The sequence below is a fragment of the Morus notabilis genome, unplaced genomic scaffold, assembly GCF_000414095.1.
Source record: "Morus notabilis unplaced genomic scaffold, ASM41409v2 Scaffold1633, whole genome shotgun sequence".
Classification (NCBI taxonomy): domain Eukaryota; kingdom Viridiplantae; phylum Streptophyta; class Magnoliopsida; order Rosales; family Moraceae; genus Morus; species Morus notabilis.
Genome location: NW_010357002.1, coordinates 197,602 through 214,495, shown reverse-complemented (window position 1 = coordinate 214,495; position 16,894 = coordinate 197,602). Strand labels below are relative to the sequence as shown.

Below are 16,894 nucleotides of genomic sequence, written 5' to 3'. Positions count from 1 at the left end.
CTGGGGTCAAGTTTGCTGTCAAAGTTCTATTACATATACATACAAAACCATGTTTCTTTCGTCAATCAGAAAACCAATAAAAGCAATACTGAGTCATCTTTAGGAATAATAATTCATATAATCGTGACCCGGGTCCCTCTCCATGCATGTCTGTTTGCCAACAAACAATTAATAATTATTACTATTTTCATATCATATGATAATTATTTTCAGCGAAAACTAAACGCTAATAATATATACAATTATAGTAATAAAAGTTTCCCTTAATATATGTTAAAAGGAGTTTTTCTAGTATGATTGAAAAAATAAATTGTCAGTAGTTTTTTATTTTTTAATCGTTAAATTTGTATAAAAAATTACATGTTTTGTATATTTTTTTAATTTGATGAGATTTTGATAAAATCTAACGGTTAGAAACTAATCATACATATAAAGAAACTTATAAAAGAAAGTATTGTTCGTTTTTTTTTTCCTGCGATGACAAGTGATTATTACGATTTGTTTGCTTTGTTAATTGTTAATTGTTTTTTGTTTCAATGATATGAAATGACCCGGGCTAAAGCTAGGCATAAGCTTTGTGATCTCATCTCGAGAGAGTTGTTTAGGGATCTGCACAATGGTTCAGATTTCATTTTCTCTTTCTACTGTGATGAGCAAAGTGTCTGGAGTATGGCCTAGAATAGGAAGATTAAGTGCATGATTTTGCAACCTGTAAATGAGCTGATGATGAAGTGTAGCTATGTGTGAATACGAAATTTACTTTGCACTAGTGATTTGGAGTTGGGGGATTAGTTTTGTTATCTTCTGCTTCACTAGCCGAGAAAGTATACAAGAGACAATTAAGGCTTCATTTATTCCATCGATATGAGTTTTCAGTTTTAGGTTTTTACAGTTAAAAGTTCTTAAAAAATGTCACATTTAACTTTTTTACTATAATTAAAAACTCTCAAAAAATATCACATCTCAACTCAAATTGAAAACTTAAATCTGTGAAGCGAACGAGACTTAGAGTTTCCTTTATGATTCCTCCAAAAAAACAAACAAACAAACAAACAAACAAAAAAGCTTACGTCATTACATATGATATGATATACAGACGAGTTTTGAACTCTTATGCCTTCGAAGTATAGTTAATTTTAAGTTTATTACATACGATACAGACGAGTTTTGAAAAAAAAAAAAACAAAAAAACTTGCGTCATTACATACGATATAATATACAGACGAGGTTTGAACTGTTATGATTTCGTAGACGAGAGTTTTGAGTTGTGCCCTTGAGCCTAAGGCAGATTGCCCCTGGTAATCGACAACCAGCCAACAATGACGACGATACTATTAGCAATGACACTCTCTTATCAACCTTTCGCGATCACTCACGAAACAAATTTAGCAAAGGACCTTTGCTAAAAACTATTTAACAACTATACGTTTTCTTTATTATTATTTTAATTAACTCGTTGTGTTGAAAACCCTATTTCTTGTAGTGGTTTTCTGTGTAATTTTCTCTTGAAAATATTATACCCAAATTCTGATTAGATTTTCTGTGGAGAGCAAATAAGAAAGATTTTTGTGTGGTGGGATATATATATATTGATATGAAATTGTTTTCTTAATCTAATAGATCAATGTCACAATTGCCGAGCTAGATTTGGCAGGAAATTGTGGCAGGGATGAGTTAATGTCCCCAGTTAGTGTCATCTGTTTTGTCCAATCTACTGGAGACAGTTGAGATATAAAGTCAGGAAAATATCGTACCTATCACGCTTACACTTTTTTTTGAAAAAAAAAATGAAAATCAGGCTTATTCTATTGAATTATATTGAAGTTTATCCAGTGTTATATTAGTTAAAAACGCGAATTCCGCGCGCGTGATACATTTAAACAGCAATTATACAAATTGCTAAAAAAAAGGGACATAAAGACATAGAGACAAAAATGGGTTAAGCAAGAGATAGAAAAAAAACCTAAAAAAAAAAAAAAAAAAAAAAAAGTTTCAGCTTGTAGTGGGGAAAAAACCTCCTCATGTGCAAAACGTTTTACAACATCTAAAGTGATGTGCGAGGACGTTTGGTTAAAGGATTCAAATCATGTGATTTAAATTATTTTCAATTTACGTGTATTTTTTATGAGAAAAAATACTGTAGCGAACTATGAATCATGATTCGAATCAGGGAACGAATCCCTCTACCAAACATAATGTTTTTAATTGATTTAGGATCATTATTTGTAGTTCTATTACAGTTTTTTTACTTATAAAAAATTTAAATTTTAAAATTTTGAATCATGAACCATGAACCATGATTCTAAATTTATGAATCAAACGTCACTTTAGATTATGCCTAGTGCATCCCACAAGGCGCTAGCATTGGTATAAACCCAAACGGTCATTTGAAATTTTTTTACCTAATTTAAGAGAATAAACAAATAAGGAGATATCTGTAGTAGTTGGAAAGAAAAACAAATCTCTTTAACATGCGTATGATGAAATTTTGATTATTTAAAACGGCAAAGTATTTGTTATACACCACCACACAATTTTTCAACAAATAAATATGAGCACTTTTTTTTTTAAGAAAGAAAGTCATATTGGCAATGGAGTAAACTAGTTTCAGCTATATTTTTGCATATCCTGTTTGATTAAAATAACTAATTGAGTACTTATAATTAATTAGAAAATTTTATGTTAGTTGATTTGATAAAGCAATTTAATTCAATTCGTTAAAAGTGAGCTTTTAGTTACTAACTTTAAGATGATTGATAAATCACATAAGAAAAAGGTGAAATAGACATGATTTAAAATTAGCAAGTAGTCCATCCATAACATTGATTTTTCTGTCAGCTTTTTTATTATGATGATAAAAATGTGTGTAAAGTTCACGCATCATACATTCATCCTGTGATAATTGATTACAAGAAACTTGTCATAGTTGGGTAGCACTAATGTTTTTCCTTGTTGGCAGAAAAATATGTAAAGTTCGAATCCGTTTTATAACTCCCTCGAGTTTGAAGCATACGCAATTTACCACCACAATGAAAATAGAAATTTGTACAAAAATAGAAGAGTTTCAGTCTGATAGTATAAACTCCGTTTTTTTCGCTGATTCAAGTTTAAAATTTGAGTTTTGCTATAGTAAATAATTTTCAGAAACAGTCACGTTTAACTTTTTTGTTACAGTAAAAAGCTCTCACACAACATCACATCTCAACTTGAATTAAAAACTCGAATTAACGAACCGAACAGACATATTTATTAATGTTGCGGCATTTAGAATTTCAAACAACACGTCATAATTTTTATGAGTGAGAGCTAATAAAGAGAGAATTAATAATTACAACAAGAATTTAAAAGGTATAAAATTATAGTTTAATTTTTCAGAGGGAGTTTTGTTCAATTTTTTAAAAATATTCTTATTTAAATATAGAAAAAAAAGGAAAGAAAAAAGAGTCACTTTAATTATATCAGAGTTACGTTCTTGATAACATGTACCCATTAGAAATTTCTTTTATATTCTTCAATAAAATAAAAGAAAAATAGCACATTGTGTCATAACATAACTACGTCACTGACAACACGTACCTGTTAGAAATTTCTTTCATATTCTTTAAAAAAAAAAAAAAAAAAGAGCCCCTCTAGTGATAACATAACTACGTTCTTGACAACACGTACTCATTAGAAATTTCTTTCATATTCTTCAAGAAAATGAAAGAAAAAATAGCCCCTCATGTCATAACATAGCTACGTCCCTGACAACACGTACCCATTAGAAATTTCTTTCATATTTTTCAAAAAAAAGGAAAGAAAAAAGAGCATCTCTAGTCATAACATAACTACGTCCCTGACAACACGTATTCGTTAAAAATTTCTTTCATATTCTTCAAGGAAAAAAAAAAAGAAAAAATAGCCCTTCTAGTCATAACATAGTTGCGTCTCTGACAACACACACTCGTTAGAAATTTCTATCATATTCTTCAAAAAAATGAAAGAAAAAAGAGCATCTCTAATCATAACATAGCTACGTTCTTGATAATACGTACCCGTTAGAAATTTCTTTTATATTCTTTAAGAAAAGAAAAGAAAAAAAAGTCTCTCTAATTATAACATAGCTACATCCCTAACAATACATACCCGTTTGAAATTTCTTGCATATTCTTCAAGAAATTCTCATAAATTAGAAAAAGTTTGTTGATGAAGGTCTCATTTATTTTACTAATTTAAGTTTTTAATTTTAATTTTATTATAGTTAAAAACTCTCATAAAAAATTATATTTTATTTTTTATTACAATAAAAAATTTTCATATAAAATTATATTTTAACTCAAATTAAAAATTTAAATTTATAAATTGAATCAGGCCGAAATAGGACTGTTCATGGGTTGGGTTGGTGCGGGGTAGGATTTTTTGTTCTCCGCCCCAAAGGGTGCAGGTTGCACATATTTAGCCCCAACGATGCTAGAAAAATTTCACAACCCAACGATGTTCGGGTTGGGTTGGGGCAGTGCGGGGTGGGTTGGGTGGTCGGTTTCAACATTCAAAAAATTAAAGACTTAAAGTTCAATATAATATTCAAATTTCATCATTAAATAGAAATAGCAACCATCTTTATCAGTCCATATAACATCAAACATGAAGCAAAATAGTCCATCCAACATCAAATACAAAGCAAACATAAATTAGTCTACACTTATAAATTAGTCTTAACATAAAACAAATAGCTTAAGCAAAGCAAACATAGAGGCTTAAATATTAATTCAAATCCATCCAAAGCAAACATTGCAACATCAACCATCTTTATCAATCCACACTCATAGGCTCCTCAATGGTTGTAGTAGGACATGAAGTTGAGTTATCTACAAGAGAAATGAAAATAGTTTAAGTAATAATTTAGATAGTTTAGAGTTCATATAATAAAATAGATTAAGATACATACAAATTATTGTCTTACCTAGAGATGTCTTACCTAATGTCAGCGAGCCTAGGGTAGAACTTGGGCAGGTTGGACTTAGGCCAAAAGCTTGGAGGTATGTTGTGCGGGTTGAGTTGGAAATTACGAATTGTTATGGGCCTAACCCGCAATCCGCCCCAAACACTTCAAGTCAGAGATATAATAAGCCAAAAATTTAAAAATAATAATGCATATTACTTTTTTTAACTTGAGTTGAGACGAGATGAGTTAAATTTACAAATTAAATTTACAAATTATTCGGGTTTATAAATAGTCCTAGCCGAAAGCATGTGATGACTTACAAGAGCATCATTTTTTTATAATAAGTAGACAAATTTGAGGCTTTGCATTTATCCATTTGCTAATAATTCCAATCTCACCCTTTCCAATGGATGCATGTGATCTCTGGTCCCACCGCCGCATACCATTCAAAACGTAATCCTTGTGTCGTCTCAACTCAACATTGGAAACTTGTTTTTGTTAAAAAAACAAAGCCATGAGATTTTTTATACAGATTAAAAAAATACGTAAAATAAGGAAATTCTTTTTCGTGTTCATTATTTTTTTTAATAGCTATTAAAGAAGGAAATTCTTTACAAGGAAATTCTTTACCGTATAAACTCATAAGTACTCTATTGATAGAGTAGTCTTTTATTATTAAATTATTTTTTAACAGTTAAATTTATAATAAAATGATTATGTATAATTTATTGTAAATTTTAATATGAATATGTGTGAATTTTATCATTAAAAAATTAATCTAACAATAAAAGATAGTGTTTCATCAGTGGAACACTTATTAAGGTTCCACAGTAAATAATCCTATTAAAGAAGAGAGTTTTTTTATAGGACTAAAAAAATAAATTATTAATAATTTTTTATTTTTAGTGATTAAAACTATATAAAAATTGTATATTATATATCTTTTTTAATATGATATCATTTTAATAAAATTTAACATCAGAAATTGACCTTACTAATACGGAGGGCTTATTGCAAAAAGTTCCACTAAAGAAATTCCATTCTTTTTTAATAGAGAAAAAGGAGACAAACCCTTTAATATATACAAGTTTAATATCTTTTTGATCAAATAATTATATTATTTTAAAATATATATTAATAAAAATAAATGATAAAAATTTAGATTCATCGGCTACTAAGTTTAACAATTGTCTCTTTTTTATCCCTTTGCTAAATATTAAACCCGTGAGATTACTTGGCCCGTTTATTACGGTGGGAAGAGAAAAATATTGCAAGATAGGTTGGTTGGTAGGTAGAACATCCTCGTCCCATATCATCACTCACCCACTCTTTATAATTAGAGTTAAAAATCACAAGGGACACACACCCGTGAGTGTGATTAAAAAAACGCGTAGCATTCAAGGCTTTTCACGTAGAGATATTGTTTTGTTTTAATTTTTATTGACGGTGTTTTTCCGTCAACTCGTGATTATCTCTCCAGAAACAACGCGCGTTGACACTCACGGTATACTTAAAGATTAAGACTGAAGAACAATGTAGAGAATACAACAATTTTATAGTGGTTCGGCAATAATTCTTTGCCTAATCCACTTGTGCATGCACTAATCTTTTAATCGGTTACAAGCTCTCTTTCTTTAATAATGAAATGGTCTCTAATCCTTTTTTGGGTTCTTTTCGCTCTATTTATAGGCAGTTACAAACAACTAAGCCTTCTCCGTTCCCAAGGAGGAAGCCATCTCACATTCTCGATATTCGGGAGGGTAAGTGAGTTTTAATGATGACAACCTCAGGAAATGCGGCTGACCCCTCTCATCTGCCGCACGATCCACTGACTCCTGCAGTAACCGTTGGATTGATGCTTTCTTCCCTGAGTTGACAAGACGGCTGACGGGCTTGACTCGGCGGGATGCCTCGACGCTGTGGCTCATGAAGGTCAAGTCTCTATCCTCGGCGACTGTCTCCACGTCTCATCTCTCGGCGTAGAGGGAACCTTAGCTACAACCACTCCTCCGACCCAAGCGGTCGATTCAGAACGGGGAGTCCTCGGCGCCTAGTATCGAGAGTGTGGTCGATTCTTCGACCATGGTGTAACAATTTTTTTTAATTATTTTTAAATATATCTAAGCTTTCCGCAATTAGTTAGCCATCACTGCAATGTTTAATTATAATAAATTATTTTGTGTAGTGTTAGAGACACCAATTTTAATTCTAATTACTTTATACCAATTTATGTAATATAGAGTTAGTCATTACTATTTTGTACTAACTTAGTGATATACAGTTATTATTCTTTTTTCTGATAGATATAGTTGACATGATAATCTTTTAAACAATTAATAATAAAATTGATATTAAATCGATGAAAGTTATTTGAATTTGATTGGAAACGTTTTCATATATAAGCTCGTTTGACTTGATCTAGGGAAAAAAGGCTCGTTTGAAGGAGAATTTTAACATCATTTACATGCAATATTTCATTAATTAAAAGAGTAATTACCACGCTTAAAAAAATTTAAAGACAATTTGTCAACTTAAACAAAATCTAAGAGATAAAAGTGTCAAAAGACTCAAAAAATATTCACTGGTAATCTAAGATAAAACTTGGAAGTTATTACTTTGTCAGATGGTAGACCGGTGAGAGGATTTTGGTTCGCAGTTTGGGCAATGACTAAGGAAATTCTTGTCAAGTGGATCCCACAAGAGAATTAATTGGGCATTAAAAAGTGCAAAAATAAAAAAATTATCACACAACACCTCTAAGAAAAGAGGTAAAGGATTGGCACATCTTTCGGTTCTGATGAAACTGAGCAAGATGTTCACAAGGACCAAAAAGAGAGAAGTTTTAGCTAGCCAACGAATCTGAGAAGACTGAAGACAGAAAAGGGTTAAAAGAAAAAGCCTGGAACGCACGTGACTAAAGTTAATCAAGCCCTCAATTGGGGTCTCACTCTTTTTGTCATAACGCAATCATTCTAAAAATAGTTTTTTTTTTTTTTTTTTTTTTTTTTTTTGAGAAACAAAAGCAAATGAGCTCTATAAGGCATAAGCAGCTAGCTCCGCATCATCTCACACTTCCAGCTATACACTCTCATTCAATTGAAAGACAACCTCACTCTTTTCTTTTTATCCTTTTTTTTTTTTCTATCAATTAATTTATTTTTCCTTTTTTATGTGGTGTCTAACTTTTAAAAAAGAAAAAAAGAAAAAACGTTTCTATATATCTCAACTCACTAGAGCAAACACAGAGGAACTGATCAGATTTCAGATCAAGACCATTACACTAAACAGACATGTTTAATCTCTTACTGATTTTTTTCATGCTTCTGGGCATATCCCACGCCCAGAATGAGAAAACGACATACGTCGTCCGCATGGCGAGCCACCAAATGCCGAAGGCCTTCGAGCGCCACGCCCACTGGTACGCCGCGTCGCTCAAATCGGTTTCCCCATCGGCCGATATGCTCTACACCTACAACAATGTCGTGCACGGCTTCTCCACCAGACTGACCGACGACGAGGCCCGATCTCTCCAGGGCCAGCCCGGAGTCATCTCCGTCTGGCCGGAGCTCAAGTACGAGCTCCACACCACTCGGACGCCGGAGTTCCTCGGACTCGGCAAGAGCACCGACGCGCTCTTCCCCGAGACCGACTCGGTCAGTGACGTAGTCGTCGGAGTACTCGACACCGGCGTTTGGCCGGAAAGCCACAGCTTCGCCGACGACGGGCTCGGCCCGGTTCCGGCCAGCTGGAAGGGATTCTGCGAGGAAGGGACGAACTTCACTTCCTCGCATTGCAATCGGAAGCTCATCGGAGCGAGATTCTTCTCCAGAGGCTACGAGGCGACGCTGGGCCCCATCGACGCTTCTCGCGAGTCGAAGTCGCCTCGGGACGACGACGGCCATGGGACCCACACGGCGAGCACGGCGGCGGGATCTGTCGTGGAGGGAGCCAGCTTGTTCGGGTTCGCTGCCGGGACGGCGCGTGGGATGGCCACGCGCGCGAGAGTGGCCGTGTACAAGGTCTGCTGGCTCGGTGGCTGTTTCAGCTCCGACATATTGAAGGGATTAGACCAAGCCGTGGAGGACAACGTTAATGTTTTGTCCATGTCTCTCGGCGGCGGAATGTCCGAGTACTACAGAGACAGCGTGGCGGTCGGAGCTTTCGCGGCGATGCAGAAGGGGATATTTATATCCTCCTCCGCCGGTAATGCGGGTCCCAGCGATTTTAGTTTATCAAACGTGGCGCCGTGGATCACTACGGTAGGCGCGGGCACACTGGATCGGGACTTCCCGGCTTACGTCAGCCTCGGCAGCGGGCAAAACTACTCAGGCGTGTCGCTGTACAAAGGTGACGCATTGCCCCACGGGATGTTGCCTCTTATCTACGCCGGTAACGCCAGCAATGCCACGAACGGAAATCTTTGCATGATGGGGACGCTGATTCCAGAGAAAGTCGCCGGAAAAATGGTGCTCTGCGATCGAGGACTCAACGCCAGAGTCCAGAAAGGCGCGGTGGTCAAAGCCGCCGGCGGACTGGGGATGGTCTTGGCTAACACCGCCTCCAATGGCGAAGAGCTCGTTGCCGACGCCCACCTTTTGCCGGCGAGCTGCGTCGGCGAGAAATCCGGTAACGCCATAAAGAAGTACCTTTTCTCCGATACGAACCCGACGGTGACGATTCTCTTCGAGGGGACGAAGGTCGGGGTCCAGCCGTCGCCGGTAGTGGCGGCGTTCAGCTCGAGGGGGCCGAACTTGATCACGCCACAGATTCTCAAGCCCGATATCATCGCGCCAGGTGTCAACATCATAGCGGGATGGTCGGGGAAGCTGGGTCCCACCGGGCTGGCCATCGATTCACGACGCGTGGCGTTCAACATCATCTCCGGGACGTCGATGTCGTGCCCTCACGTCAGCGGTCTCGCGGCGCTTCTCAAAGGGGCCCACCCGGAGTGGAGCCCAGCCGCGATCCGCTCGGCTCTTATGACCACGGCGTACTCGTCGTACAAGGACGGCCAGATATTGCTCGACATTGCCACCGGGAAGCCGTCCACGCCGTTCGATCACGGTGCCGGACACGCGGATCCCGTGGCGGCCCTTGATCCCGGTTTGGTATACGACTTAACCGTCGACGATTACTTGGATTTCCTCTGCGCTTTAAACTACACCGATGATCAAATAAGTGGGCTTACGAGGAAAGAGTTCTCCTGCGACGCGAAGAAAAAATACAGTGTGACCGATCTTAACTACCCTTCATTTGCCGTAAATTTTCAGAGCAATGGAGGATCTAGCGTGTATAATTACAGTCGTACACTGACTAATGTGGGCCCAGCGGGGACGTACAAGTTGTCGTTGAAATCGGAGACCCAATCGGTAAAGATCTCGGTTGAGCCCGAAACGCTGTCGTTTAGTCACGCGAATGAGAAGAAAAGCTATACGGTGACGTTTACTGCGGTCGGTTCGATGTCGCCGGACTCGAAAAGTTTTGGTCGTATCGAGTGGTCGGACGGTAAGCACATTGTTGGCAGTCCAATTGCGTTTAGCTGGAGCTGACAAGAGGAAGAATTAGGAGAAGCTAATTAAGGTTTAATAATCAATACTAATTCATCCCACTCAAAGAGGGGTTTGATCGCTTTTCCAAAGTTATATCTATGATGTTCTTTCCTGCTTATTATTTATTATAATGGAAGCTGCATAACACATTTTAGGTTTTTGTCTTAAGAGAGAAAAACAAGGAAAATCATGAAAAGAGGTGGTGGGGTGTTATTGTTGCTTTTTATTTTAGTGTATATTGTTCTTGGGCAAAGCCCACGTATACATATAATGTGTACACATATGCCTAGTTGAAAATTAAATGAAGCCTTATATTTATTTGCTTCCTTGTTTCTATTCTATGCCGTTCTTTGTTTTTGTTTTTTTTTTTTTCTTTTTGCCCCTTGCGCATTCCTAAGCATTTCATACGTTGGATATTTTTTTGGACAAATTTTATAAATTCTCTCTAAATTTTGTTACTTGTGTTAACATGTCATTTTTAACTTTAAAATGTGTATATTGTGTCCTTAAATTTTGTCACGTGTCAATATGTCAGATGAAGTTAATTTTGTTAAGTTTTTTAATAGAAATGTTAATAAATGCCTCCTGAATTTTATCACTTGTGTCAATATGTCTCTTGAATTTTAAAATGTACTTATTTTATCTCCCGAACTATGATATGTCTTCAATTTCTTTTCTCTAACTTGATTCTATTAGTTTTTTGAATGAAAATATTAATATGATTATTAAATTCATAATTATTTATAGTATTTGAGGTTTGTTGAGTACCATCTCCTCTAAAAATGTTAGTTAAGCACAAATTCTCAAAACATTAGTTGATTAGAGATAATAAAAAAGGAAAAAATGAAAGAGCAAATATGTATAATGTAATGAATTTTGTTAGTATTTTTTTAATATTTCACCTATATAGAAGTGATTGACATAAAACATGTTTACGCTTTATACATATATAACATTTTTAAATTTGAATGCGTTCAGGTCATTTATTTTATTGTACATTTAAAAAAATCAACACAAATCTTAAGAAATCCATTAACTTAACAAACTTTAATGGTCAAATATCATAAATAATTAGCAATTTAATTGTTATATCAAAATTTTCGTTCAAAAAATTGATAGAATTAAGATGTAGGGAGAAAAGTTGGAGACATATAATAGTTATGGGGGAAAAATAAGTACATTTTAAAGTTCATGGGTGTTTATAAGCATTTCCGTTAAAAAAACTTAACGGAGTTAACCTTAGGAGCATAACATACACATTTTAAAATTCAGAGGACATGTACACAAGTGACAAAGTTCAAGAGCAAAACATACACATTTTAAAGTACAATGGGCATGTACATATTGACACAAATGACAGTTCAGAGAGAATTTATAAAATTTATCCTTTTTTTGTAAGAAACTTTAGATAACTTATACCACTTCGAGCAACTAATAATCATATTAGTTGGATAATAAAGGCCTTATTCATTTCATGACTCAAATTATGATTCAAGTCATATTGTTATAGTGTTTTCTCTTATAAAAATTTAAATTTAAGGGTAATTTGCACAGATGGTCTCCAAACTCTTTAGTAAGTGACAGTTTGGTCCCTAATCTTTTTTTTAACAAAACGACCCCTAATCTCTTTAAAAGGTGACAGTTTTGTCCTTTTCATCAAATTCCATTAAATTTTTAACAGAACATGTCACGTGACTATTTTTTCAATAAAATGACTTAAATGCCCCATTAGAAGAAGACTTTTCTAATGGAGGCATTTAAGTCATTTTACTGAAAAAATGAGTCACGTGATGGGTCACGTAACATATTCTGTTAAAAATTTAATAGAATTTGACGAAAATGACTAAACTGTCACCTTTTAAAGAGGTTAGGAGTCGTTTTACAAAAAAAAAAAAAAAGATTATAGACCAAACTATTACTTACTAAAAAATTTAGAGACCGTCTATACAAATTATCTTAAATTTAATTTTTTTATTACAATATTTGTTTCTCATATACACACCTCAAAACTCAAATTGTAATTCAAGTTACTTGCATTAAGATGATTGTGCATGCTACTAATAACCTCGGATGCGCTTTTCTTGCTTTATGAGAAATCTTTTCTTATGAAGTACTTTTTTCCTTTTTTCAGTTTAAATGAGAAATAGCTTTTTGCTTGTTATTTGTTGTCCCCCTTTTCCACCTACTATGTCCACTAACAAACTTTTACTCGGTACATTTGAGAGATTTCCAACGAGTTTTTAGTTTAGACTTCTAATTTTGCAATTTGCATCTTTATAATTAGAATATTTCTTTCTTTTCATTTACAACTTTTTGCGTATTTAAGTAGGATTTTCCTTTCCTCACATTTTGCCTTCGTTCATATGAATTTATTTGCAAATTACAAGTTAACAGCTCTCAAGAGTAATTGTGTACAGAGTGCAGCGGTGCTTTCATTCAGTACCACTACCATTATTGCCGTTAGTTGGGAGAATGTTTGAAATTATAATGCTAAATCTAACTCCCTTACATATTCAAATTGCATCATAATGAGCATGAAATCGTGGTCAAAAGACATTTTTACTTGTCCCTTCCATTTAGAGCTATATTACACAGTATAGCTAGCAAGGGTGAATACAGGATTGCTATGTTGGGCAAAGTACTTATTGAAGTTGTAAAAGTAATCTTAAGCACATCCACACCTAGGGCTGTTTATAAACCCGTAAAATCCGCAGGTTCAATCTACCACACTCCAACCTAATTTGAAAAATGTAATTTTTAGTATTAAAATTTTTTTTTTTCGGCCCATTCAATGTTTGGCCCGAAGTTTTTGGGCGGGGTGTGGGTTGGGCCTATAATGGCCCACACACTCCAACCCAACCCACGTTCCAACTTGCCTCCTCTAATATCTAACTCTAGACAGACAACTCATTTCTATTCTCTAGTTTCTTCATGTTTGATTAAGTCTTATGTTTGCTTTATGTTAAGAGTAATTTATGAGTGTAGACTAATTTATGTTTATTTTATGTTTGATGTTGGATGAACTACTTTACTTCATGTTTGATGTTGGATTGAACTTTGAATTTCTATCTGTTTGAATGTTGAAATTATTATTTCTATTTGATGATGAACTTTGAATGTTATATTGAACTTTGATTCGTTAATTATTCGAATGTTGAAACCGACCACCTAACCCACCCCGCACCGTGCCAACCCAACCCAAACATCATTGAGTTGTGAAATTTTTCTAACATCGTTAGAGCCAAATATGTGCAACCCGCACCCTTTGGGGCGGGGGAAGAAAAAGTCATATCCCGCACCGACCCAACCCATGAACAGCTCTACACACACCCATAGTGTGGTGTAAATATGAGCCGGGCTTGGCAGGTCAGTATGTGGCTTACCTCTTCGGCCCAGTACTTGGCCCGACTGATAATCTAGACTGGTCTACACCTAGTTTTTTGTTCCACGGCCCATTGCCCTATAACTTTTTCATTTTTTGAAATGTTTCTCTGTTAAATATACGGGTCATCTCATTTCGTATGGAGCAGGCAAGCTCTGCTCCACCCGTTCCCGTTGGTTGGTCGGTTGTTGTTTTTTTTTATGGCCATCTATTTATCAGTTAGACTACAACACAAATTAATTTTGGGTTTAACACAACCAATTATGGGGTCGCATTTCCAATTAATTCACCTTTAAAAAATTTAAGTGGACGTCTTGGTATTAAGAAAAAACATTTCATGTACAGTTATTTTTACTAGGAGTTTTGAATTTATTTGTATCCATTTATATATTAAGAAATCTCTTTATTTTCTGAGTTTGATAGTCTTTGTAACTTGTATGATTCTGCAATTGTAATTTGTATTTATATAGCGCCTATTGATAGTGTTTTTTATTAGAGAATTTTCTCTCTTATCATAGTTCATAGATTAGACAAATTGTTGAACCACAATAAATATTTATATGTTTTCTTCTTCCTATTAGTTTCTTCTTAATAAATTTTTATTTTTTTTAGGTCCCTACCAACCACAAAGCCTCCAACCACTCGTACTTCTATTGCATCGTTAACACGTTTTATCATCCAAATTAATTAGGTTTGAAATATACGGCTTTGCTCCCTCTATTAGTAAAATTGTTTATTTTCTGAAACACGAGGATGACACGTGTAGCTTTAGAAAGAAAAAATAAACAAAAATAAAAATTTGAAATAAAAAACCAAATTGTGTCACCCATTTTTTTTCTTTTGGAATTATTTTGTTAGATCTGCTTGTATTTTTAATCATTATTTTATCCTAATTAAGATTCTCACGTGTCTCTTTTGACTACATTTTATCTGAAAATGGACAATTTATCAATAACGAGATCAAAACTATATATTTCAAACTTTCAACAACAACAAAAAAACAACATATTTCAAAACTTGAGGTAGCTAAACCTAAAAAAGTTGGGTGCTATTCTCATGAGTTATTTAATGAAAATAAGTAAACAATCCAAACAGAACATAATAACATATTTTTCTTGTTTGGATAAAACCTGCCCCGTTTATATACGTGAATCTGAACCTCACCCCACCCTTCTGGATCAGGGGTTTGGACCTCATCATGGGTCCAATTCAAACCACCAAATTATTTTCGGATATATGGACGTCTGCGACAGAAATTTAAGAGAGAAATACAGAAATGCCATTTAGAAAAAATCATTTTTACATTTATGTCACACAATTCGCAAGAAAATATCATAATAGAGTAATATAAAAATGTACTAGTTAGTCGATTATATTTTCTTCTCGATAAAGATGATCGGATATTTTCAAAGAATATTCCGATAGATCATTAAAATCAACAAATTAAAATGTTAAAATTTTTCTCATTTCTCAAAACCCCGATCCCGAGTATTCCCTACTCAGATCCCCAAGACCTCATTCCGATCGCTTGAATAGTTGAATTCCCACAATTTGAACCATATTTTACAGTAAAACCGGATTTTAATGGTTATTGCATCAGGATATATGTGCAGGATTACACGTTCCCCTCAGGCAGTTATAATCGGAAAAAAAATAATAATAATTCTTAGTCGTTTCGTGGATAATTTGCAAATAAAATTTTTTAACAAATTATTTTACTAATAAAAATTTCCTATTAAGTCATTTTTAAAAGGAATCAGTTAAATAGGTTAGTTCTATGAGTTAACAATAGTCTTAAAAAGTTAAGTCTTCAGTTAAAATAAAAATAAAAATAAAAATAAATAAAATAAAAAAAACAGAAAAAGTTTTTTCTGTTATACATGGGCAGAAATCTCTCCTAAAAATTTGATCAAACTTTCACAAAATATTAGCGTCATTTTTTTTGTTATTCTCTTTTTTTATATTTATTATTTAACACATAAATTTTATTAATATGATAATTATTATTTAAAAAAATAATAATAAAATTCACGTGTGAAATAAATATAAAAATTGACAAAGGAAGAAAGATAATCAAATACATCCTAACTGGCAGGCCAACACCATTAATGTATAACCCGCATGCATGTCTTTTGTTCCGGACACGTAGAGCATACAACTCGTATAACAAAGCCACGAATTCCTCGTACGTGGCAACACCATTATAAATTGCTAACGAAAAGGTCATGAATTACGTACCAATCATGATAGAGATAACTATAGCTGTAGATAATCAATCAATCATGGAGAATTACAAGGATCAGATTCAGAGAAAGGGGAAGCCCGATAATGACAAGGAAACTTTGGAAGAAAGCCTTCCAAAGGAGGACAGTCCGTACCTCCAAAACAAAGACTTGGAGGACTACAAGAAAAAGGGATATGGCACACAAGGCCATCTCGAACCGAAGCCCGGCCGCAGCGCCGGCGGTGCCTCCACAGATGCTCCGACTCTTTCCGGCGGCTCCGTCACTTCCGACGCTGAAGTCTCCGCCACCGAGACCATCAACCGCCAAGGAGTCCCTTAGATATTCTCATTTGCGTGTGCATGTCTTTATGAAATGGATCTGTGATCTATCTAGTAATTACAATTACTTCGTTTTGCATTGGAACAAAAAGAAATAATTAGCCCCAAGAATTTTTTTAATAAGAATAATGATCAGATTAAGTGAATGTATTAAAAATGCTTTTTTTTTTTTTGGGGTCATTGTAATTTGTGTCTCGTTTGTTTGGCAAGTTTGCCAAAATGACTCTTCTTGGTACCAGTAGCGGAGCCAAAGATCTTTTTCCAGTGGGGGCGTGTGTAAAATCTAAGTTTTAAATTAAAATAATAGAACAATTAATATAATTTTAATTTTTTGCATATTTTTTAATTAATCTGAATGAATCACGTTTTTAATCGAGTATAATTTGACTTCTTAAAGTCTACAATCTACAAAATTAATTGTGAACTTATATAGTAATTTTATTAATTATACCCTTATTTAAGAATTTCGATTTGAA

At 34.6% G+C, this 16,894-nt stretch overlaps 1 protein-coding gene across 1 annotated transcript; it reads left to right on the top strand.

Annotated features, from left to right (window-relative positions):
• The first annotated feature begins 7,997 nt into the window (after positions 1 to 7,997).
• On the top strand, positions 7,998 to 10,786 carry LOC21392759 (subtilisin-like protease SBT1.7). Its single transcript, XM_010088991.2, has one exon. It carries the CDS (start codon positions 8,215 to 8,217, stop codon positions 10,471 to 10,473), a length of 2,259 nt encoding a protein of 752 aa, XP_010087293.2. The 5' UTR covers positions 7,998 to 8,214; the 3' UTR covers positions 10,474 to 10,786.
• Positions 10,787 to 16,894: the final 6,108 nt, after the last annotated feature.

What these genes read in the sequence shown, in the direction of transcription:
- LOC21392759 (XM_010088991.2), top strand. Translation starts at nt 8,215, where the DNA reads ATGTTTAATCTCTTACTGATTTTTTTCATGCTTCTGGGCATATCCCAC.